General features: G+C 42.4%; 2 protein-coding genes across 4 annotated transcripts in view; both read left to right on the forward strand.

Moving 5' to 3' along the window:
- The window catches only part of dgkab (diacylglycerol kinase, alpha b), a 93274-nt gene that overhangs the window by 7404 nt on the left and 68058 nt on the right, over positions 1–17812 (forward strand). For both annotated transcript variants that reach the window (XM_017692733.2, XM_037532244.1), the window contains exons 4-15: positions 202–272; positions 364–564; positions 1802–1889; positions 3430–3572; positions 3949–4161; positions 5091–5169; positions 12621–12735; positions 13324–13406; positions 15660–15777; positions 16193–16261; positions 17162–17302; positions 17576–17635. In XM_017692733.2, coding sequence (XP_017548222.1) covers positions 202–272; positions 364–564; positions 1802–1889; positions 3430–3572; positions 3949–4161; positions 5091–5169; positions 12621–12735; positions 13324–13406; positions 15660–15777; positions 16193–16261; positions 17162–17302; positions 17576–17635 — 1381 coding nt within the window. The remainder of the gene's footprint in view (positions 1–201; positions 273–363; positions 565–1801; positions 1890–3429; positions 3573–3948; positions 4162–5090; positions 5170–12620; positions 12736–13323; positions 13407–15659; positions 15778–16192; positions 16262–17161; positions 17303–17575; positions 17636–17812) is intronic.
- Positions 5213–12154, forward strand: LOC119261922. 2 transcript variants are annotated; one of them, XR_005129284.1, is made up of 2 exons: positions 5213–11790; positions 11974–12154. XR_005129284.1 is itself a non-coding variant. In XM_037532243.1 (2 exons), the coding sequence occupies exon 2, from the start codon at positions 5746–5748 to the stop codon at positions 11515–11517; it is 5772 nt and encodes a 1923-aa protein (XP_037388140.1). In that variant the 5' UTR covers positions 5213–5384; positions 5568–5745; the 3' UTR covers positions 11518–12028. The 2 variants fall into 2 exon arrangements, 1 of the variants encoding a protein (XP_037388140.1); XM_037532243.1 differs by having other exon boundaries at positions 5213–5384; positions 5568–12028.

The raw sequence follows: 17812 nt of genomic DNA on the forward strand, positions 1-17812 counted from the left end.
GAAAACAATGTAATTCTTTATCTTGGTTGACTGATCTCTTTTGTGTAAATATAAATAGCCTTTATTATTATGTAATCATAGTTATATAGTAATTTTTTCTTAGATCATTTTGGGGGGTTTTTTGGTCCAGTGTATTGTGAAATGTGGTGTCAGCCAAGGATTTTCATTTCAGTGCATCTATAGTGACTCTTGTTTTATTAGGTGCTAGTGTTAATGCTAAGGACCAAGGGTGGCTGACCCCGCTGCATCGGGCAGCTGCCTCGAGGAATGAAGTAAGGCTTTTTTTTCTTTTCTCTATTTATTATTATTTCATACAGTGTTCCATCATCTCATGTTCTGAATCCTCTTATTTTACATTTTCAGAAGGCAGTAGGGTTGCTGCTAAGACAAGGCGCTGAGGTCAGTGCGCGGGACAGGCTCTGGCAGACGCCGCTGCATGTGGCTGCTGCTAATCGAGCCATAAGATGTGCCGAGGCTCTCCTGCCTCTGCTGAGCAGTCTCAATGTTGCAGACCGGAATGGTAGAACAGCCTTGCACCATGCAGCCTACAGTGGACACACAGAGGTAACACTACATTATTTCTTAAGCCCTTGGGCTCAACTTGACTTGACTCGGCTTGGCTCAACTCAACTTGCTTTTGGTACCAGCTGCTTCATTTTCCAGCATAGGAATGCCTAATGAAACTCCCGAGACGAGAAGGATACCAGTTTGGTTCAGAAGAGCCTGATGGCAGCAAAACCAGACTGCCGAAAAAAGAGTTTGTGAAAAACTACATCTAAGTTTAGATGGCCTGATGATTCTGGTTACGTGAAAAGGGCGATGCAAGAGGCCATGCTAACCTGATAACTAACGTTAGCATATGGCTTTATTGATTCTCTCTGACTAATCAGTAGTGTGTAGCATTTTTGTACCTTTTGGTAATGGCTCAGCTCACTTGGGACCTTGATGGAAGTGAAACCAAAAAAGTAATGGGTACCAGGTACCAACTTTTGCCTTATGGAAAACCAAAAAAAGGCAAGTCAAGTTGAGTTGAGCTGGTGCTTGCTTAGCTTTTTTGATTGGACTTGTTTTCTTTTTTTTTTTAATTCTGTACAGAACTACAGATCTTAATCAAATAGAAAACAAAGACCACCATTATTTTACAGACATAACCTGTGCCAGAAAGTGCAGGAAAACAATAATAATAAAAGCGTGTGTGTAAGCATGTGCATGCATGTGTCTAGTCTAATGTATTTTTTCTTTTGCTTTACCTAATAATTTTCTTGTGGCTTAACCTTTGTAAAAATGAAACGGTTCAGTAAAGGTTGAGGTTGTAGTACATTTTCATGTATAATTTGGCCACAAATCTGTAATGAATCTGGTTATAAAGAACTGGGTTGCAAATGTCACTTAAATGTGTAGGAGAATTCAGTATATTGCTGAACACCAACTATACCATATTTATATTTAATAACACTCACATTATTATTATTATTATTATTATTATTATTATTATTATTATTGTTATTATTATTATTATTATTATTATTATCATTATTGAATTTTGAATTTACATGTCATCTGCTCTTTGGTGTCAATTAATTTGTTAGTTAACAAGAGATCATATCTGTGTACAAGTTATAATTTAGATCAAATCTGATGTTTGCTGCTGATTTTATTCCATGATTTAATGACTAAAGGAGGAGACTTGGCTCCCTGTTTTTTTGGAAATTGGTACAATTAATACAAACCAAAAATCATGCACGTCTGCATCACTTGTTCACTTTCTCTTTGTGCAATATCTGTTTTTTTTCCATTCCAGATGGTGACCTTGCTCCTGAACAAAGGGGCCCACCTGAGTGCCAGTGACAAAAAGGACCGGCAGGCTATCCACTGGGCCGCTTACCTTGGTAAAACAAATTCTTATCTTTTCATTCAATTTATCTTGTGTGACTCATTTCTTAGTGGAACAGCCGAATCTCTGAGCTAGAGTTTGGTATATGTGTCCAAACCTAGAAGGATTAATAATAAACTCATGTGTTTGGAGCAGAAATCTGTTGATTCTGGGTGACACCGATTGTGAATTCTTGTTATTGGTCAGTATAATTTTCCCCTCCTGCTGGTGCTTGGAAATGTAATCAAAAACCAGAAGATTCATTATGTTTTGATGGAAGATCAAACAAGAATATTTTAAATGATACGATGTGATCAATTGTGCCTGAACTAGTTTGTGTGTTGAGAAGAGGGATGTCATGAAGGTCAGCAAATGGACAGTCTTGGTCAGCACAGGATGGACAGTCTTGGTCAGCAAAGAGCTGCATACACATTTTCTGACCCTGACCCTAACTGACCCTATTGCCTGGTTGTGCTTGTTCTTGATGTGTGTGTATAACCTTCCCGTCACTGTGTTTATGGGCCGTTTTTAATCCATGCGTAGGCAGTTTTATGCTTTTCTTGGATGAAGGCAATAATTTTAGTGTTATATGGTTGAGGGAGTTTGGTTTTTGTTTGTCCTACAGTTTGCCAAAATTTTCCAGTCTGTAGCTTTTAGCCAGTTAGTCACCTCACCTCATAAAGGTCTGCAGTTAAATAAGTTACACAGTGTGCTGCTGGACACAATCTATATCGAGTATGGACTTTTTGCATATGTGTTTTTGACAGTGACAAAAGAGAATGTACTGTTTCATGACTACAAAGCACACCACAGTGTATACTAGAACAGCACATTAATGTCAGTTAATTTCACAGGCAACTTTGTCTTTCATCAGTTTAGTCTTTAATGTGTGATCACACTTGTTAAAGTCTGAAAAGTGCTTGATTTCCGGTATATTCATCAAATCTATTATCAGTGTAATCATATGTAAGTGAGATGCATGTAAATGAGCTCTGTTCTGATTGGCTGCCCTCATGCCCTCATTCAAAAACACTTCAGCGTGAATGGACGGTGTTAAACTGCTGTAGGCTGAGTAGGTGGATATTTGAAAGTGAGTTAAAACAGTGAAATTAAAACAGACTGTTCTGCAGTTTTATGTCCATATATGAACTGTATGGACTGGAGAGTGAAAGGGACATTTTGTTTACATACTACATTTAAAAAAATGTCTTTCATTTCAAAAGAGCGAGGCAAATTTGATTTTCGATGGATGGATGGATGGATGGATGGATGGATGGACTCTTTAAGACTGATATCTTCTGAATGGCTCTCCGGTATCATGCCTTGTTCAAAAAGCAATCAAGCCTGAAACACTCCTAATAACTTCAGTGTGAACTGCTGTTGGCTCAGGATGTACAACAGTGCAGGATTTTGTGGTGTCACAGCTAGCTCAAAATGAGCTGTTTTCACAGATTCATTTGCATACACCGATTCTGTGGACTGAGAAGTGAATGGTAGATTTTGAAACACATTTTCCTTTGTGTACTGAGTTATGCCTTTGTTTTCTGCCTAATCAGGGCATTTGGAGATCGTGAAGCTCCTGGTGTCTCGGAATGCCGATGTGGCATGTAGGGATAAGCGGGGTTACACCCCACTGCATGTAGCTGCTATTAATGGGCACATTGATGTGGTCAAGTACCTTCTTCGACTGGGAGCTGAGGTAAGATCACAGTGCATTCTCTCTCTTTTGAGTAAATGATTTGACGTGAGAGCAGTGGGAGGTGCTGCTTTTAAACAAAACAGAATAGTTTGCAAAGAAACCTTACTTAGAACCGATTATCCAATATCAGTACCTGACTTAATGCAATAATGCAATAATATTATAGTACAGTAATATTCCAACATCTGGTGTAAAGCCTTCCCAGAAGAGTAAAGGCTGTTACTGCAGTACAAACTCCCTATTAATACCCTTAATTTCAGAAGGTACTCTTGTCTACAGACATTTGCATTTGTTGTGTAGTGGAGAAGTAATGGAACATCCACCATGTGCCAGGTGTTCATTTTCATTTGTTTTCCTTCCCTCTTACCTCAATCAGATTGATGAACCAAATGCCTTTGGGAACACTTCTCTCCACATGGCCTGTTACAACGGGCAGGAGGCTGTAGCCAATGAGCTGGTGAACCGCGGGGCCAACGTTAACCAGCCCAACCTACGAGGCTGCACCCCCCTGCATCTGGCTGCGGTCTCCACCAATGGGGCCCTTTGTCTTGAGCTGCTAGTCAACAATGGTGCCGACGTCAACATGCAGGTCAACAAAGAAGCTTAAACACTTCATATACATGAATGCACTGTATAAAACTGTTTGCTAAATAATTTAGGCTTGGGCGATGTCTACCTAACTGACATACAATGATGTCTACAGGGAAGATAAGTGTTGGTTCTTAAAAGCTGACTTAACACTGTGATGTCTGTCAGTCCTCGCTGATGCATGATGGCATCGTCTGTCGGCCCAATCCAAAATTACGTTTTGTTTTAAGTAAAATTAATAATTTCATATGGGACTGCTATGCAACAGTGCAATGTGCTTACAGTTTTTTCTAGAATGGACTTGAGTTTTGTAATGGTTTGGCAAAAAAAATCACAATTACACAATTTTCTGTTTTCCCCAGATGTAATTAGCTGAGACATATTTGGCTTTTTAGTTATAAACTAGTGCTACTGGGCTAGTGTAGCTGACAAACACGAAGTCAGTAGTCAGCCAAATCTTTTCTGTAAATATGATCACAAAATGTCTCTCAACGCACCTCAAACAGCAGCCAGATCTTCTTACTGTGACTTACCAAAAGCAATAAAAATAAAAAAAAAGGGTTATTGTGAAATCTCCACAGAATCCTACTCCTACAGATAGCATTTACAATCTTTATTGTGTCTATTTAAAACAACTGTCGAGCAAAATATGTGTTTAAAAGTAGAAACAGCAGGAATCACAAATGTAATGAGTCCACAGGCCAGAGTGGCATGCGTGCATGCCAAGGGGAGTTGGATTTTGCGGGGGAGGCAAAAATCGACACAACACCTATGGTCTAAAATAGCTGCTTGCAGCATTCAGCTCCACAATGAAGTTTTGTTTGATTATGTTGTTCGCAATAAGTCATACTGTGTACTTGCACCACAAATTTTTAATTAGGAATTAATGTTATTTTTATTGGTGTCTTATTTTTATTCTTTGATTTTCAGAGTAAAGAGGGGAAGAGCCCTTTGCACATGGCCGCCATTCATGGGCGCTTCACCCGTTCCCAGATCCTTATTCAAAATGGTAGGACATACACCTGTGTGTCGCCATTAGGGCGATATGTATAGGGACTTTTATAATGACACTTTGAGAAATAATAGGACCTTTTATTTTGATGCCATTTCCTGGCATAACTTGCTTACCACTTCCTGCCTTGTCATCAGTTACTTCCCACTCAGTTTCTATCTGTTGAGAACAGTTAAGAATTCCTGACCCTGAGCGATGCTAGAAGCAAAGTCGTAAGTAAAATTCATCGTTAAGTTAAATCATTGATGGAATAAGTTAAGTTTAAAGTTGAAAGAGAAGGTAATAAATAGTTTAAAAGATTGTTTTTATTTACATGTATTTAGAAGGATATTTCATGAGACTTCATGTGAAGCTGAACTTTATGTTAAAAAACAGTCAAACCTTGTTTGTTGCAGTTTTCACTCTGCCATGTAATACTGGATTCTTCAGTAAACAACAGTGAAATGTTAACTACAGTACAGACTCCTGGTTTTTGCATCAGAGTTTAACTTGTTGGATAGCTTCAGTAGCTACACTGCAGTGAGGACAACACAGTGAAAAGACTGAGAAGTTAGCATTGAACATCGAGTCAAGATGGAAACTAGATCTAATAAATCAGGAAAAAGCAGAAGCAGCTTTCATTCAACTGCCTCATCAACCAATGCTTTACTTCACGCACGAGCAAAAGCAGCAGCTGCTAAAGTGCGTGCTGAATATGCTGAGCAAGAAGCCAAAGCTAGGATTGAAAAAGTTAAAAAAGAGACTGAGATTGACACACTAGCTATCTGCCGTGAAGCAGCAGAAGCTGAAGCCGTAGCAGCTGTCTGGGAGTCAGCAGTTACAGGGAGCAACAATTATATCGTGCTAGATGAAACAAATTCAACAGAACAAAGCAAACTTGAACGAACAAGCGAATATATCCAAACTCACTTCCATTCCACTAACTCAGTCCAACGAACAGCCATGAAGGCTAGTCCGCCACTAACTCAACCAGCTACCTATGCCACACTCAGTTATAGCCTGAATAACCCCTTTGTTTCACATCATCAGTCGCCGGGTTTTTCATACAACAGCACAAACAATGTGGATTTTACAGACTATGACTTAGACTATGCACCACCAGCAGCCAAAGAGTCAGTCAGCCAGAATCCATTTACCAGAGAAGGGCCCCGGGTTATTCCCAAGACTCTCACTTCGCAGATCAGTGACTTGAACATTGGGGCTCCATCCTTCAACCCCCAGCCGACAAACGCTCAAAGTATGCTTGTAACTGAACACCTGGCACAATATTTAGCACGGCGTGACCTAGTGAGTACAAGTTTGTACGAGTTTGATGATAAACCTGAAAATTATCGTGCTTGGCTGTCGTCGTACAAAAATGCCATTCAAGGACTTGGTCTCACAGCCACTGAAGAATTGGACTTGATGACACGATGGCTTGGAAAAGAATCCAGCAACCAGGTGAAACGTCTCCGCGCAGTGCACATAGCAAGTCCACAAACAGCACTGGTGAAAGCCTGGGAACGTCTTCGGGAGTGTTATGCAGCCCCAGAGGTCATTGAAAAGGCCCTCTTTACCCGACTGGACACATTTCCCAGAGTCTCAGCTAAGGAAAACCTGAAGCTACGAGAGCTGGCTGACCTGCTTATGGAAGTGCAGTGTGCTAAGGAAGATAGCTACTTACCAGGCCTGTCCTACCTGGACACGACGCGCGGAATTGAACCTATAGTGACCAAGCTGCCTTATGCACTCCAGGAAAAATGGATCACGGCCGGTTCTAAGTATAAAGAAGCAAATGGAGGACGGTTCCCACCATTTGATTACTTCACGAAATTCATATGTTACGAAGCTAAGAAAAGAAATGACCCCAGCTTTGCATTTTTGAATACCAGTACAACATCATCTGTCAGAGCTGAAAGTGCCTTTCCTAAAACCATCAAGAAACCCATTGCAGTTCACAAGATCAATGTCACTCCTGCAGAGCAAAATGTCTCCAGTGATCCGGGTAAGATCTGCCCAATACATGCCAAACCCCACCCACTGAAGAAGTGCAAAGCCTTCAGAGGCGAAACTCTTGACGACAGAAAGACATTCCTGAGAGAAAACGGAATCTGCTTTAAGTGCTGTAGCTCAACCAACCATATGGCAAAAGACTGCACTACAATTGTGAAGTGTTTCGAGTGCGACAGCACCCAACATGACTCAGCTATGCACCCGGGACCAGCACCGCAACCCACGACTCCTCTGACCTTGCCACAGCATGGCGGGGAGGGAGAAAAGGTAAACGACACCAGTGAGATTAGTTCAAGCTGCACAGCAGTATGCGGTACAGGACAAGTTGGACGGTCATGCTCCAAGATATGCCTGGCAAGAGTGTACCAGAAAGACCACCCAGAAGAAGCCATCAAGGCCTACATCGTGTTAGATGACCAGAGCAACCGATCGTTGGCCAAGTCCAGTTTCTTTGACAAGTTTGCCATTCACACTAAGCCATATCCTTACCAACTGAAAACATGTTCTGGTATAGTGGAAACGTTTGGCAGAAGGGCATCAGATTTTATCGTGGAGTCCCTCAATGGAAAAGTTACAATTCCCTTACCACTACTCACTGAGTGTAATGACTTACCTGATAATCGGTCCGAAATTCCCACACCAAATGCCGCTCTTCATCAGCCTCACCTGTCAAAGGTAGCAGAACACATCCCAGAGCTGGACCCCACAGCTGAAATCCTCCTGCTGCTAGGGAGAGACGCGATCAGAGCACACAAAGTACGAGAACAAATAAATGGCCCCGCCAATGCACCCTTCGCGCAACGCCTTGACTTAGGCTGGGTGCTGGTCGGAGAAGTCTGTCTAGGGAAAGCACACAAGCCGAACGTTTGTTCCTTCCGGACGACCATGGTCGACTGTCATCGGCCCTCACTCTTCCAGCCGTGCACAAGCCTTTTGCGCATTACAGAGGAACTTAATGACAGACTTCCTAGAAACAATGCCTTACCACCCAGAGCTAAGGAAGACAGTCTGGGTCAAAACGTGTTTGACTGCACCAAACAGGACAATAAGCTAGCACCTTCAATCGAAGATGAAACCTTCCTAAAAATTATGGACAAAGAAGTCTACAGAAATGACTCACGAAGCTGGGTTGCTCCATTGCCATTCAGACAACCTAGGCAACAGCTTCCCAACAACCGCGAGCAAGCACTCAAGCGGTTTGAATCACTCCAGCGCCAATTCAGAAGAAAGCCAGAAATGCAGCAGGAATACGTGGAATTTATGGGCAAACTGCTGAAAAACAACCATGCTGAGGTGGCACCAGAGCTAAGAGAAGAAGAGTGCTGGTATTTACCAAGCTTTGCCGTGTATCACCCACAGAAACCTGATCAAATCAGGGTAGTGTTTGATTCAAGTGCCCAACAGTCTGGGATCTCCTTGAATAATGTGCTCTTGACAGGACCAGATCTGAACAACACCCTTCTAGGAGTGCTCATGCGGTTCCGAAAAGACAAGGTCGCTGTGATGGCGGACATTCAACAAATGTTCTATTGCTTCCTTGTGGCCGAAAAGCACAGAAACTACCTGCGATTCTTATGGTTTAAGGACAACAATGTAGCCAATGAGGTCATTGACTACAGGATGAAAGTTCATGTTTTTGGGAACAGCCCATCTCCTGCAGTGGCAATTTATGGACTCAGAAGAGCCATCAGAGATGGCGCAGAGAAATATGGAACAGACACAGTTAACTTCATCGAACGGCACTTTTATGTTGATGACGGCCTCTGTTCTGTCCCAACTGATGCAGAGGCTATTGGGCTGCTCTATAGAACTCAAGCCTCACTTGCGGAGTCTAACTTGAGGCTCCACAAATTTGCCTCAAACAGTCAGACTGTCTTGGAAGCCTTCCCAAGTGAGGACTGTGTACAAGCCAAACAGGACATAGACCTCAGCGGAGATGAGGCACCCACCCAACGCAGCTTGGGGCTCCTGTGGGAAATAGCAAGTGACACATTCACCTTCTCTGTGTCAACCGACACCAAACCATTCACCCGTCGAGGGGTTCTTTCAATGGTCAACAGTGTATTTGACCCTTTAGGGTTTCTGGCTCCAGTTATGATCCAAGGCAGGGACCTTCTCAGGGAGTTGAATTCTGAGACATCGGAGTGGGACATCCCATTGCCTGAAGATAAGTTAGGCAAGTGGAAAGCTTGGAGAAACTCGCTTCAAGACTTGAGGCACTTTCATATACCTAGAATGTACACAGGCATCTGCCCAACCAAGGCTGAGCAACTAGAACTCCACGTCTTTAGTGATGCATCTGTAAAGGCCATTGGCGCCGTAGCCTACCTGAAAGCCATCCGAGAAGACACAGTGGACATTGGATTTGTCATGGCAAAGGCCAAACTTGCCCCTCAATCGGACCAGACCATTCCCAGACTTGAACTGTGTGCAGCAGTCTTAGCAGTGGAAATGGCTGAGCTGATTCAGGATGAACTGGATCTAAAGCTGGATACCACCAAGTTCTACACTGATAGCAAAGTTGTCCTTGGTTACGTTTACAACCAGTCCAGACGGTTCTATGTGTACGTCCATAATCGGGTCCAGCGTATACGCCAGTCTACCATCCCTGAACAATGGCACTACGTGAACACCGAGGACAATCCGGCTGACCTGGCGTCACGGTCAGTTCCAGCAGCACGCCTCACACAGACAATGTGGTTCAACGGACCAACCTTCCTGCGCAAGCCCTCGATTCAGCCAGACCCTGCTCAGTCATTCAGCTTAGTCTCACCAGAGTCAGATGCAGAGGTCCGTCCAGTTGTGAAGAGTTACATCACTTACCTACGAGGGAAAGTTCTCAGCACAGAACGCTTTGAAAGGTTCTCCACATTCGACACTCTCCAACGAGCCATCGCACTCTTGATTCATATAGCAAGATCCTTCAAGACTCCGGCAGGAAAGTGTAAGGGATGGCATCACTGTGACTTACCTCGCTCAGTGGATGAGCTTTCCCAAGCAAGAGAAGTCGTCATCAGAGCTGTTCAGAAGAATACGTTCGCGAAGGAAATTGAAGCTCTGGAGAAAGGAAAGCAAGTTCCGTTAAACAGCTGCCTACGCTCTCTCAACCCAGTCTTACAGGATGACGTCCTCTGTCTTGGAGGCAGACTGAAGAATGCGGATGTGGCCATTGATCAAAAAAACCCTGTCATTCTCCCAAAAGAACACCACGTGTCCTTGCTTCTCACCAGATACCACCATGCCCAAGTAAAGCATCAGGGCCGTCACTTAACAGAAGGTGCTGTACGAGCTGCTGGGCTCTGGATCCTGGGAGGCAAGAGGCTTGTTAACTCAACTATTCACAAGTGCATCACTTGTCGCAGACTTAGAGGACGGATGCAGGAACAACAAATGGCAGATTTGCCCGCAGAGCGTCTTACAACCTGCCCTCCCTTCACATATGTGGGCCTGGATGTCTTCGGACCCTGGCACGTCTCCACCAGACGCACCAGAGGGACACAACCTGAGAGCAAGTGCTGGGCCATACTATTCTGCTGCATGAGCTCCAGAGCAGTTCACATCGAGGTGATTACTTCAATGGACACTTCAAGCTGCATAAACGCGTTGAGGCGTTTCCTTGCCATAAGAGGACCAGCCAAACAACTGAGGTCAGACTGCGGCACAAATTTCATTGGGGCGTGCAAAGAACTTGGGCTGAGTGCAGATCAACCAGACAGAACAGTGCAGCAGTATCTGCAACAACAAGGATGCTCCTGGGTGTTTAACCCACCTCATGCCTCACACATGGGGGGTTCATGGGAGCGCCTCATTGGGTTGGCCCGAAGAATCCTGGATTCGATGCTCCATGAACACAGCACTCGCCTAACTCATGACGTTTTGTGCACACTAATGGCAGAAGTGACAGCAATTCTGAATGCGAGACCACTACTTCCAGTATCGAATGATCCAGAGAATCCATTCATCCTCACACCATCGATGCTGTTAACGCAGAAAGTCGGAGTCCCACCACCTCCGGGTGACTTCACAGACAGAGACCTCCTCACTAAGCAGTGGAGGCAAGTACAAGCATTATCCAACTTGTTCTGGAACCGTTGGAGACAAGTGTACCTGTCGACCTTACAAAGCCGCAAGAAATGGACAAGTTCCCATCAGAACCTGCAAGACGGTGACATCGTCCTCCTCAAAGACACCCAAGCTGCACGCAACAACTGGCCTTTGGCAGTGGTCACAAAGGCTATTCCAGGACCAGATGGAAGAGTCCGTAAGGTGGAATTAAAGACAGCAAACCAAGGACAATCAAGGACATACCTTAGACCAGTGACCGAAATTGTTTTGCTTCTTCGCAAGGACTGATGTTTCAGTTGTAGTTCTTAGTTGAGTTTAATGTTCATGCTAGTGTAGTGACCCCACAGTGGTCAGGCGGGGAGTGTGTCGCCATTAGGGCGATATGTATAGGGACTTTTATAATGACACTTTGAGAAATAATAGGACCTTTTATTTTGATGCCATTTCCTGGCATAACTTGCTTACCACTTCCTGCCTTGTCATCAGTTACTTCCCACTCAGTTTCTATCTGTTGAGAACAGTTAAGAATTCCTGACCCTGAGCGATGCTAGAAGCAAAGTCGTAAGTAAAATTCATCGTTAAGTTAAATCATTGATGGAATAAGTTAAGTTTAAAGTTGAAAGAGAAGGTAATAAATAGTTTAAAAGATTGTTTTTATTTACATGTATTTAGAAGGATATTTCATGAGACTTCATGTGAAGCTGAACTTTATGTTAAAAAACAGTCAAACCTTGTTTGTTGCAGTTTTCACTCTGCCATGTAATACTGGATTCTTCAGTAAACAACAGTGAAATGTTAACTACAGTACAGACTCCTGGTTTTTGCATCAGAGTTTAACTTGTTGGATAGCTTCAGTAGCTACACTGCAGTGAGGACAACACAACCTGCATATACGCTAAAAGGAATAAACAGCACTGTGCACGTTTTAGACACTTGAGATAATCAGAATTAAAAAGCTGTTCATTTTTGTACTAATAAATGCTAATATTATTGTATTAAATACAGTAAGTAGAGATTTTGTGCTTGTCATTGTGTTCATTAAACCTTATACCAACCTCTCCTCAATAAAGGCCAGCCTTCATTGTAGTTATAACTCAACACCTGGTTTGACTAATCAATACTTCATTCTATATCATCGAAGAAATCTGGAACCAAACATGAAATTCTTGTTAATTTTTGCTGTAGTTATGTTTGTATATAGCGTAATCTGCTAATGCTTAAGACTTTTCATAAATTTTGAAATTAGTTAGCAAGTCACTCCATAGTATTACTGCAAATATAATCTACATTAAAGAGTTGCTCAGAAAAACTCTGAGAATCTGTTAATTTAACGTCTTACTTATATATCACACACAGGAAATCTGTTACTTCATATCATTCTTCTGTTTTAGGTGGGGAGATAGACTGTGTTGATAAATATGGCAATACTCCTCTTCATATTGCTGCTAAGCATGGCCACGAGCTGCTCATCAGCACTCTGATGACTAACGGTGCTGATACAGCCAGGTAAACTAGACCATTCCTATCTATGCACTTCTGCTTTACTTTTTCAGAGGACTCTTTACTGTGGCTTTTTGCTCTAAGTCTAGTTTACACTTCTAGCATAATTTAGCAACTAAACTTTTTTCCCTCACATCTATATATTTCTTGAATTGAAGACAATATCAAGTACATTGTTCACTGTAAAAGTACCCTGTGGCTGAACATTAGCTCATTCAACTGAGCAGGTGGTTTTCACCGCTGCTGTCTCAAATGAACATCAGGCAGTTATTAATGTTGAATCTTTCTTTAAACACCTAGTTTCTTACTAAATGTGGCCATATGGGCAAGACCAGTCATATCCTGTGTATAGTCTGCCCCTTACCACCTTATTTTCAAAAACAGTTGTACAGTATGTACTGCTCAATCTTTTTCATATATGTTAAACACAAACCTGATTTGTTGATGTCTGCTCAGGGTAATAACTTACTGCCATGGTTGAGATTATAAAAATAGTCTTTGGGAGTGATTTAGTTTTCTTCACTTAATGCCCTTTTGCAAGAAACTGAACCAGATTTTTTACGATCATCTGTGTCTTTTTCTTCCTCACATCAGGCAAGGGATTCATGGGATGTTTCCATTGCACTTGGCGGTGCTCTACGGGTTTTCAGACTGTTGTCGAAAGTTACTCTCCTCAGGTAGACTTTGTTTACCTTAGATTACTTTTAGTACTTTAGATTACTTTTACTTTTTCTGTTATTATAGAAATGCAGTACTGTTTCTAAGTCATTGCAGAGTGATTTTTGTTAGTATTCCAAAACATTTTAAATGAATCACTTTCTAGGGCTTTCTAAGGCTAGTTACATCTACATTGGTTGAAGTTTACAGAATCACATGCTTCAACCAAGGTCAACACTTTTTTTTTTTTTCCCTCCACCTTTTCCTATTTATGTCACTTTGTTGCAAGTTCAATGTGAACTCCACCAATTTTTAGCATAATTAAATGGTTTAAGATGTTAGCATGCCATTCAGAGTGGTTTGGTGTGAAATGCTTTGTTCTAAAGAAACTTATTGAGTCAGAATTGTTCACAATAGTGGCGATAGGAACCAGACATCCACTTCTAAAAGCTCCCTCACAGAAAATTCCATCCATCCATCATCTTCCGCTTCTCCGGGGTTCGGGTCGCAGGGGCAGCATCTTAAGCAATGAGGCCCAGACCTCCCTTTCCCCAGCCACTTCCACTAGCTCTTCGGGGGGGATTCCGAGGCGCTCCCAGGCCAGCTGGGCAATATAGTCACGCCAGAGTGTCCTGGGTCTTCCCCGGGGTCTCCTCCCTGGTGGACTTGCCTGTGACACCTCACGAGGGAGGCGTCCAGGAGGCATCTGGTTACCACCTCAACTGGCTCCTCTTGACGTAAAGAAGCAGCGGCTCTACTCCGAGTCCCTCTCGGATGACCGAACTGCTCACCCTAACTCTAAGGGAGAGTCCAGACACCCTGCGGAGGAAACTCATTTCGGCCGCTTGTATTCGTGATCTTATTCTTTCGGTCATTACCTAAAGCTCATGACCATAGGTGAGGGTGGGAACGTAGATTGACTGGTAAATCGAGAGCCTTGCCTTGTGGCTCAGCTCTTTCTTTACCACAACAGACCGGTAAAGAGCCCGCATCACTGCTGACCCAGCACTAATCCGCCTGTCAATCTCCCGCTCCCTTGTACCATCACTCGTGAACAAGACCCTGAGATACTTAAACTCCTCCACTTGAGGCAAGAGCTTATCCCCGACCCAGAGAGGGCTCTCCACCCTTTTCCGCCTGAGAACCATGGTCTCGGATTTAGAGGTACTGATTCTCGGCTGCAAACCGATCCAGCGAAAGCTGAGGTTCACTGCCTGATGTACCCAATAGGACCACATCATCTGCAAACAGCAGCGATGTGACCCTGAGGTCACCAAACTGGACACCCTCCATCCCCTGACTGCGCCTAGAAATTCTATCCATAAAAATTATTAATAGAATTGGTGACAAAGTGCAGCCCTGACAGAGTCCAACTCTCACTGGGAACGAGTCTGACTTACTGCCGGCCATGCGAACCAAACTCCTGCTTTGTTTGTACAGGGCCTGAATGGCTAGTAGCAAAGAGCCATGTACCCCGTACTCACAGAAAATTATTACATGAAATTGTTATGAATGCACTGCCTGCTGTCTGAGACATCGCTTTATGATAGTTATGAGAAGGTTGTGGCCTAAAATGTAAATCATACCTGAAATGCACTGAAAATTAATTATTGGAGATGTACCTGCAGGCTGCTATGAGGTGAAGTTATGTTATGTGGTGGCACGCCATAGAAACCAAGTTGAAACTACACTACACTACTAAGTTTTGGGGATTTGGAGACCCCTCTTGTGGAAACGTGTAATTACGCACAATGTGCAGAAGAAAATTTTGTAATGGGTTGTGCTTCGGACCACTTCTTTGAACGAATGTGTCTGATAATTGAAAGAAAATCGAAAGAGAGTTCAATCAAAAGTTGGTTAAGGATGCATCGTCCAAGGATGTGAGTGAATTATCTACTATTGTCATCATATTTTCATCAGTATGATGTTGATTTTGAGGTCCCTTGAGGCCTAAACATTGAGCTGGACCTTCTTTATGAGGGTGTGAAAAACTCCTGACCTGGTGCTTCTTTCTTTTTTCTTCTGAGCGGGCAGTGATTCTTTTATATTTAAGTCAGTGCAGTCAAAGCTGAAGTTTTTTTGTTTTTGTTTTTGTTTTGTTTATCCTTTAATAATGAAAGTTGGTGTAGGGAAATCTTTGACATCGCCTCAGCAATTCATTTACTCTGCCTTGGGAAGGTGCAGATTTTACATAGTGTTTTTATGTTGATTATGTTGCTTAACTTGCACATCATAACATTAATCATTTATTTGTGTACTCTTTAACATCCTAGGTCAGCTGTACAGCATTGTATCGTCTTTGAGTAATGAACATGTGCTCTCTGCTGGGTTTGATATAAACACCCCAGATAGCCTGGGGAGGACCTGCCTACACGCCGCCGCTTCTGGAGGGTATGTCTATAGGACAGGCTTAGATTTCATTTTCTGTTAGATTGTGTGTTAATACACTGTGTCCAAACGTATCCAGGGAGCCCTTTTGTTGAGTCCAGCTACTTTAATGTGCACTTTAATTACTGGCTTAGCTTGTATAATCTCCATAAGAAAAGCATTGATTAATAGAATGTACCTGACCACACTAATGCTTTTGTGGCTGAATGCAATCAGACCCTCACAGCAATGTACATCTTGTGTAAAGCCTTCTCAGAAGAGTAGGGGCTGTTACTGCATCAAAGGGAGACTCACTGTTAATATGCCTGGTGGAGCGGGTGTCTACAAATATTTGGACACATAATGTAGCTTATTTAAAAATATGTATCTTTGTGAGAAAAGTTGAGAACAAATTGAAGTTTTTCTTGTATTTTGACAGAAATGTGGAATGTCTTAACTTGCTGTTGAGCAGTGGTGCTGACTTGACAAAAAAGGATAAATTGGGAAGGTAAGTGACTTTTTTTTTTGTTTGTTTATTAATTATCTACAGTGGAGTATCAGAATTATAAGCCTAATTGAAACATCTTTGCACAGCTGTCTACATCAGTGTTTGTCTACATCAATCAGCACCATATTTCCGAACAATAAAACCACATTGTGTGGCTAAATAGCAATTTTGGTGCTAAAAGCACAAATTTCAGTGGCAATCGCTGAAATGACAGAACCTCCACAGGTAAAATTGATCCAGGTCCAATAGGGCTTTATACTTTACAAATGATTTAAATGGTAATGAAAATTTGGAATAGTGGCGAAAATGCTTGTGGTTCCTTTGCTCTCATGTGCTGGTCAGCATGGACATGTCCAAACAGTTTGAGCAGCAGCAGATCACTGGTAAAAATGATCAGCCAAATGTAACTGTTACATGGTTTCTCGAGGAACATTACACACTGTTCGTGTTAAGTGTCAAGAAGAGATACAACACCCAAGAGCATCCATTATAGGTTTGATGGCACCTGAAAACACTACGCGATACGCAGAATACAGTAAAACAATATAAGCAGGAAGGAAAGTCCCTGCGAGCACACCGTGCCACACGTACAAGCAGTTTTTGAAATGATGAAAACTTTGACAGAACACAAACAAAGCTCAAAAATTAACTAAAGAATAGTGTAAATTATTATTATTATTAAGTCTTGGCTAACTGGAAGTTCTCTGTTGTCGACCATGACACATACTGTAGCTATGAATTGTAGCTACAGTCAGTATGATTAAGGATATTTTATGTGCAATGTTTTTTATTTGTGGCCTTCCTTTTTTGGATTTTCATACTGTTTGTCACTAGTTGTAATTAATCAGTGATGTGTGGCAGTTTGCAACTTATGCACATTGTTTTTTGTTTTTTCTCTAGGGCTCCTCTGCACTATGCAGCTGCGAATGGTACATACCAGTGCACCGTAGCCCTAATAAGTGCTGGAGCTGAGGTCAATGAACTTGATCTGAAAGGGTGCAGCCCTCTGCACTATGCAGCTGCTTCTCAGACCTTCCGCAGGTACAGTACTGTCACCACCCCAAATATGATCATCCACACAATGTTCAGATACTGCAGGCCTCGAGTTTCATTCTGCACAGATTGGTTTGGCACATATAAATAAATAAGACTGTCGTGACACCCGCTAACAAAACAAAACACAGAAGTCACAACTCCCAGAATTTGCAAGGCCTTCAGGGGAAAAAGCCCAGTCATTTGTGTCTATTGTAGAGATGTCTAACAGGTTACTAAGTGAGAAATGATGTGTGGTTCTCATGAGTTTTATTGTTTCAGAGTTGACAGCTACAACTTTGGAAACCACCAGAGTGAAGAGCGAGATAAAGAGGCTTTGTTGTAAGTGTTAAGCCTGTTTTTCACAATACAATATACAGTGAAAAAAAAAAACTACAAAAGTCAATGAAAATGAAACAGAACACTAAATAATGTCTTGAATTCATGGCTGTCATTAGAAATTTCAGCACAGTGCAAATGCAGTATAGGAATGACAAACATGTGAGCTATGGCAGTACA

This window comes from Pygocentrus nattereri, chromosome 21, assembly GCF_015220715.1.
Source record: "Pygocentrus nattereri isolate fPygNat1 chromosome 21, fPygNat1.pri, whole genome shotgun sequence".
Classification (NCBI taxonomy): domain Eukaryota; kingdom Metazoa; phylum Chordata; class Actinopteri; order Characiformes; family Serrasalmidae; genus Pygocentrus; species Pygocentrus nattereri.

What these genes read in the sequence shown, in the direction of transcription:
- LOC119261922 (XM_037532243.1), top strand. Translation starts at nt 5,746, where the DNA reads ATGGAAACTAGATCTAATAAATCAGGAAAAAGCAGAAGCAGCTTTCAT.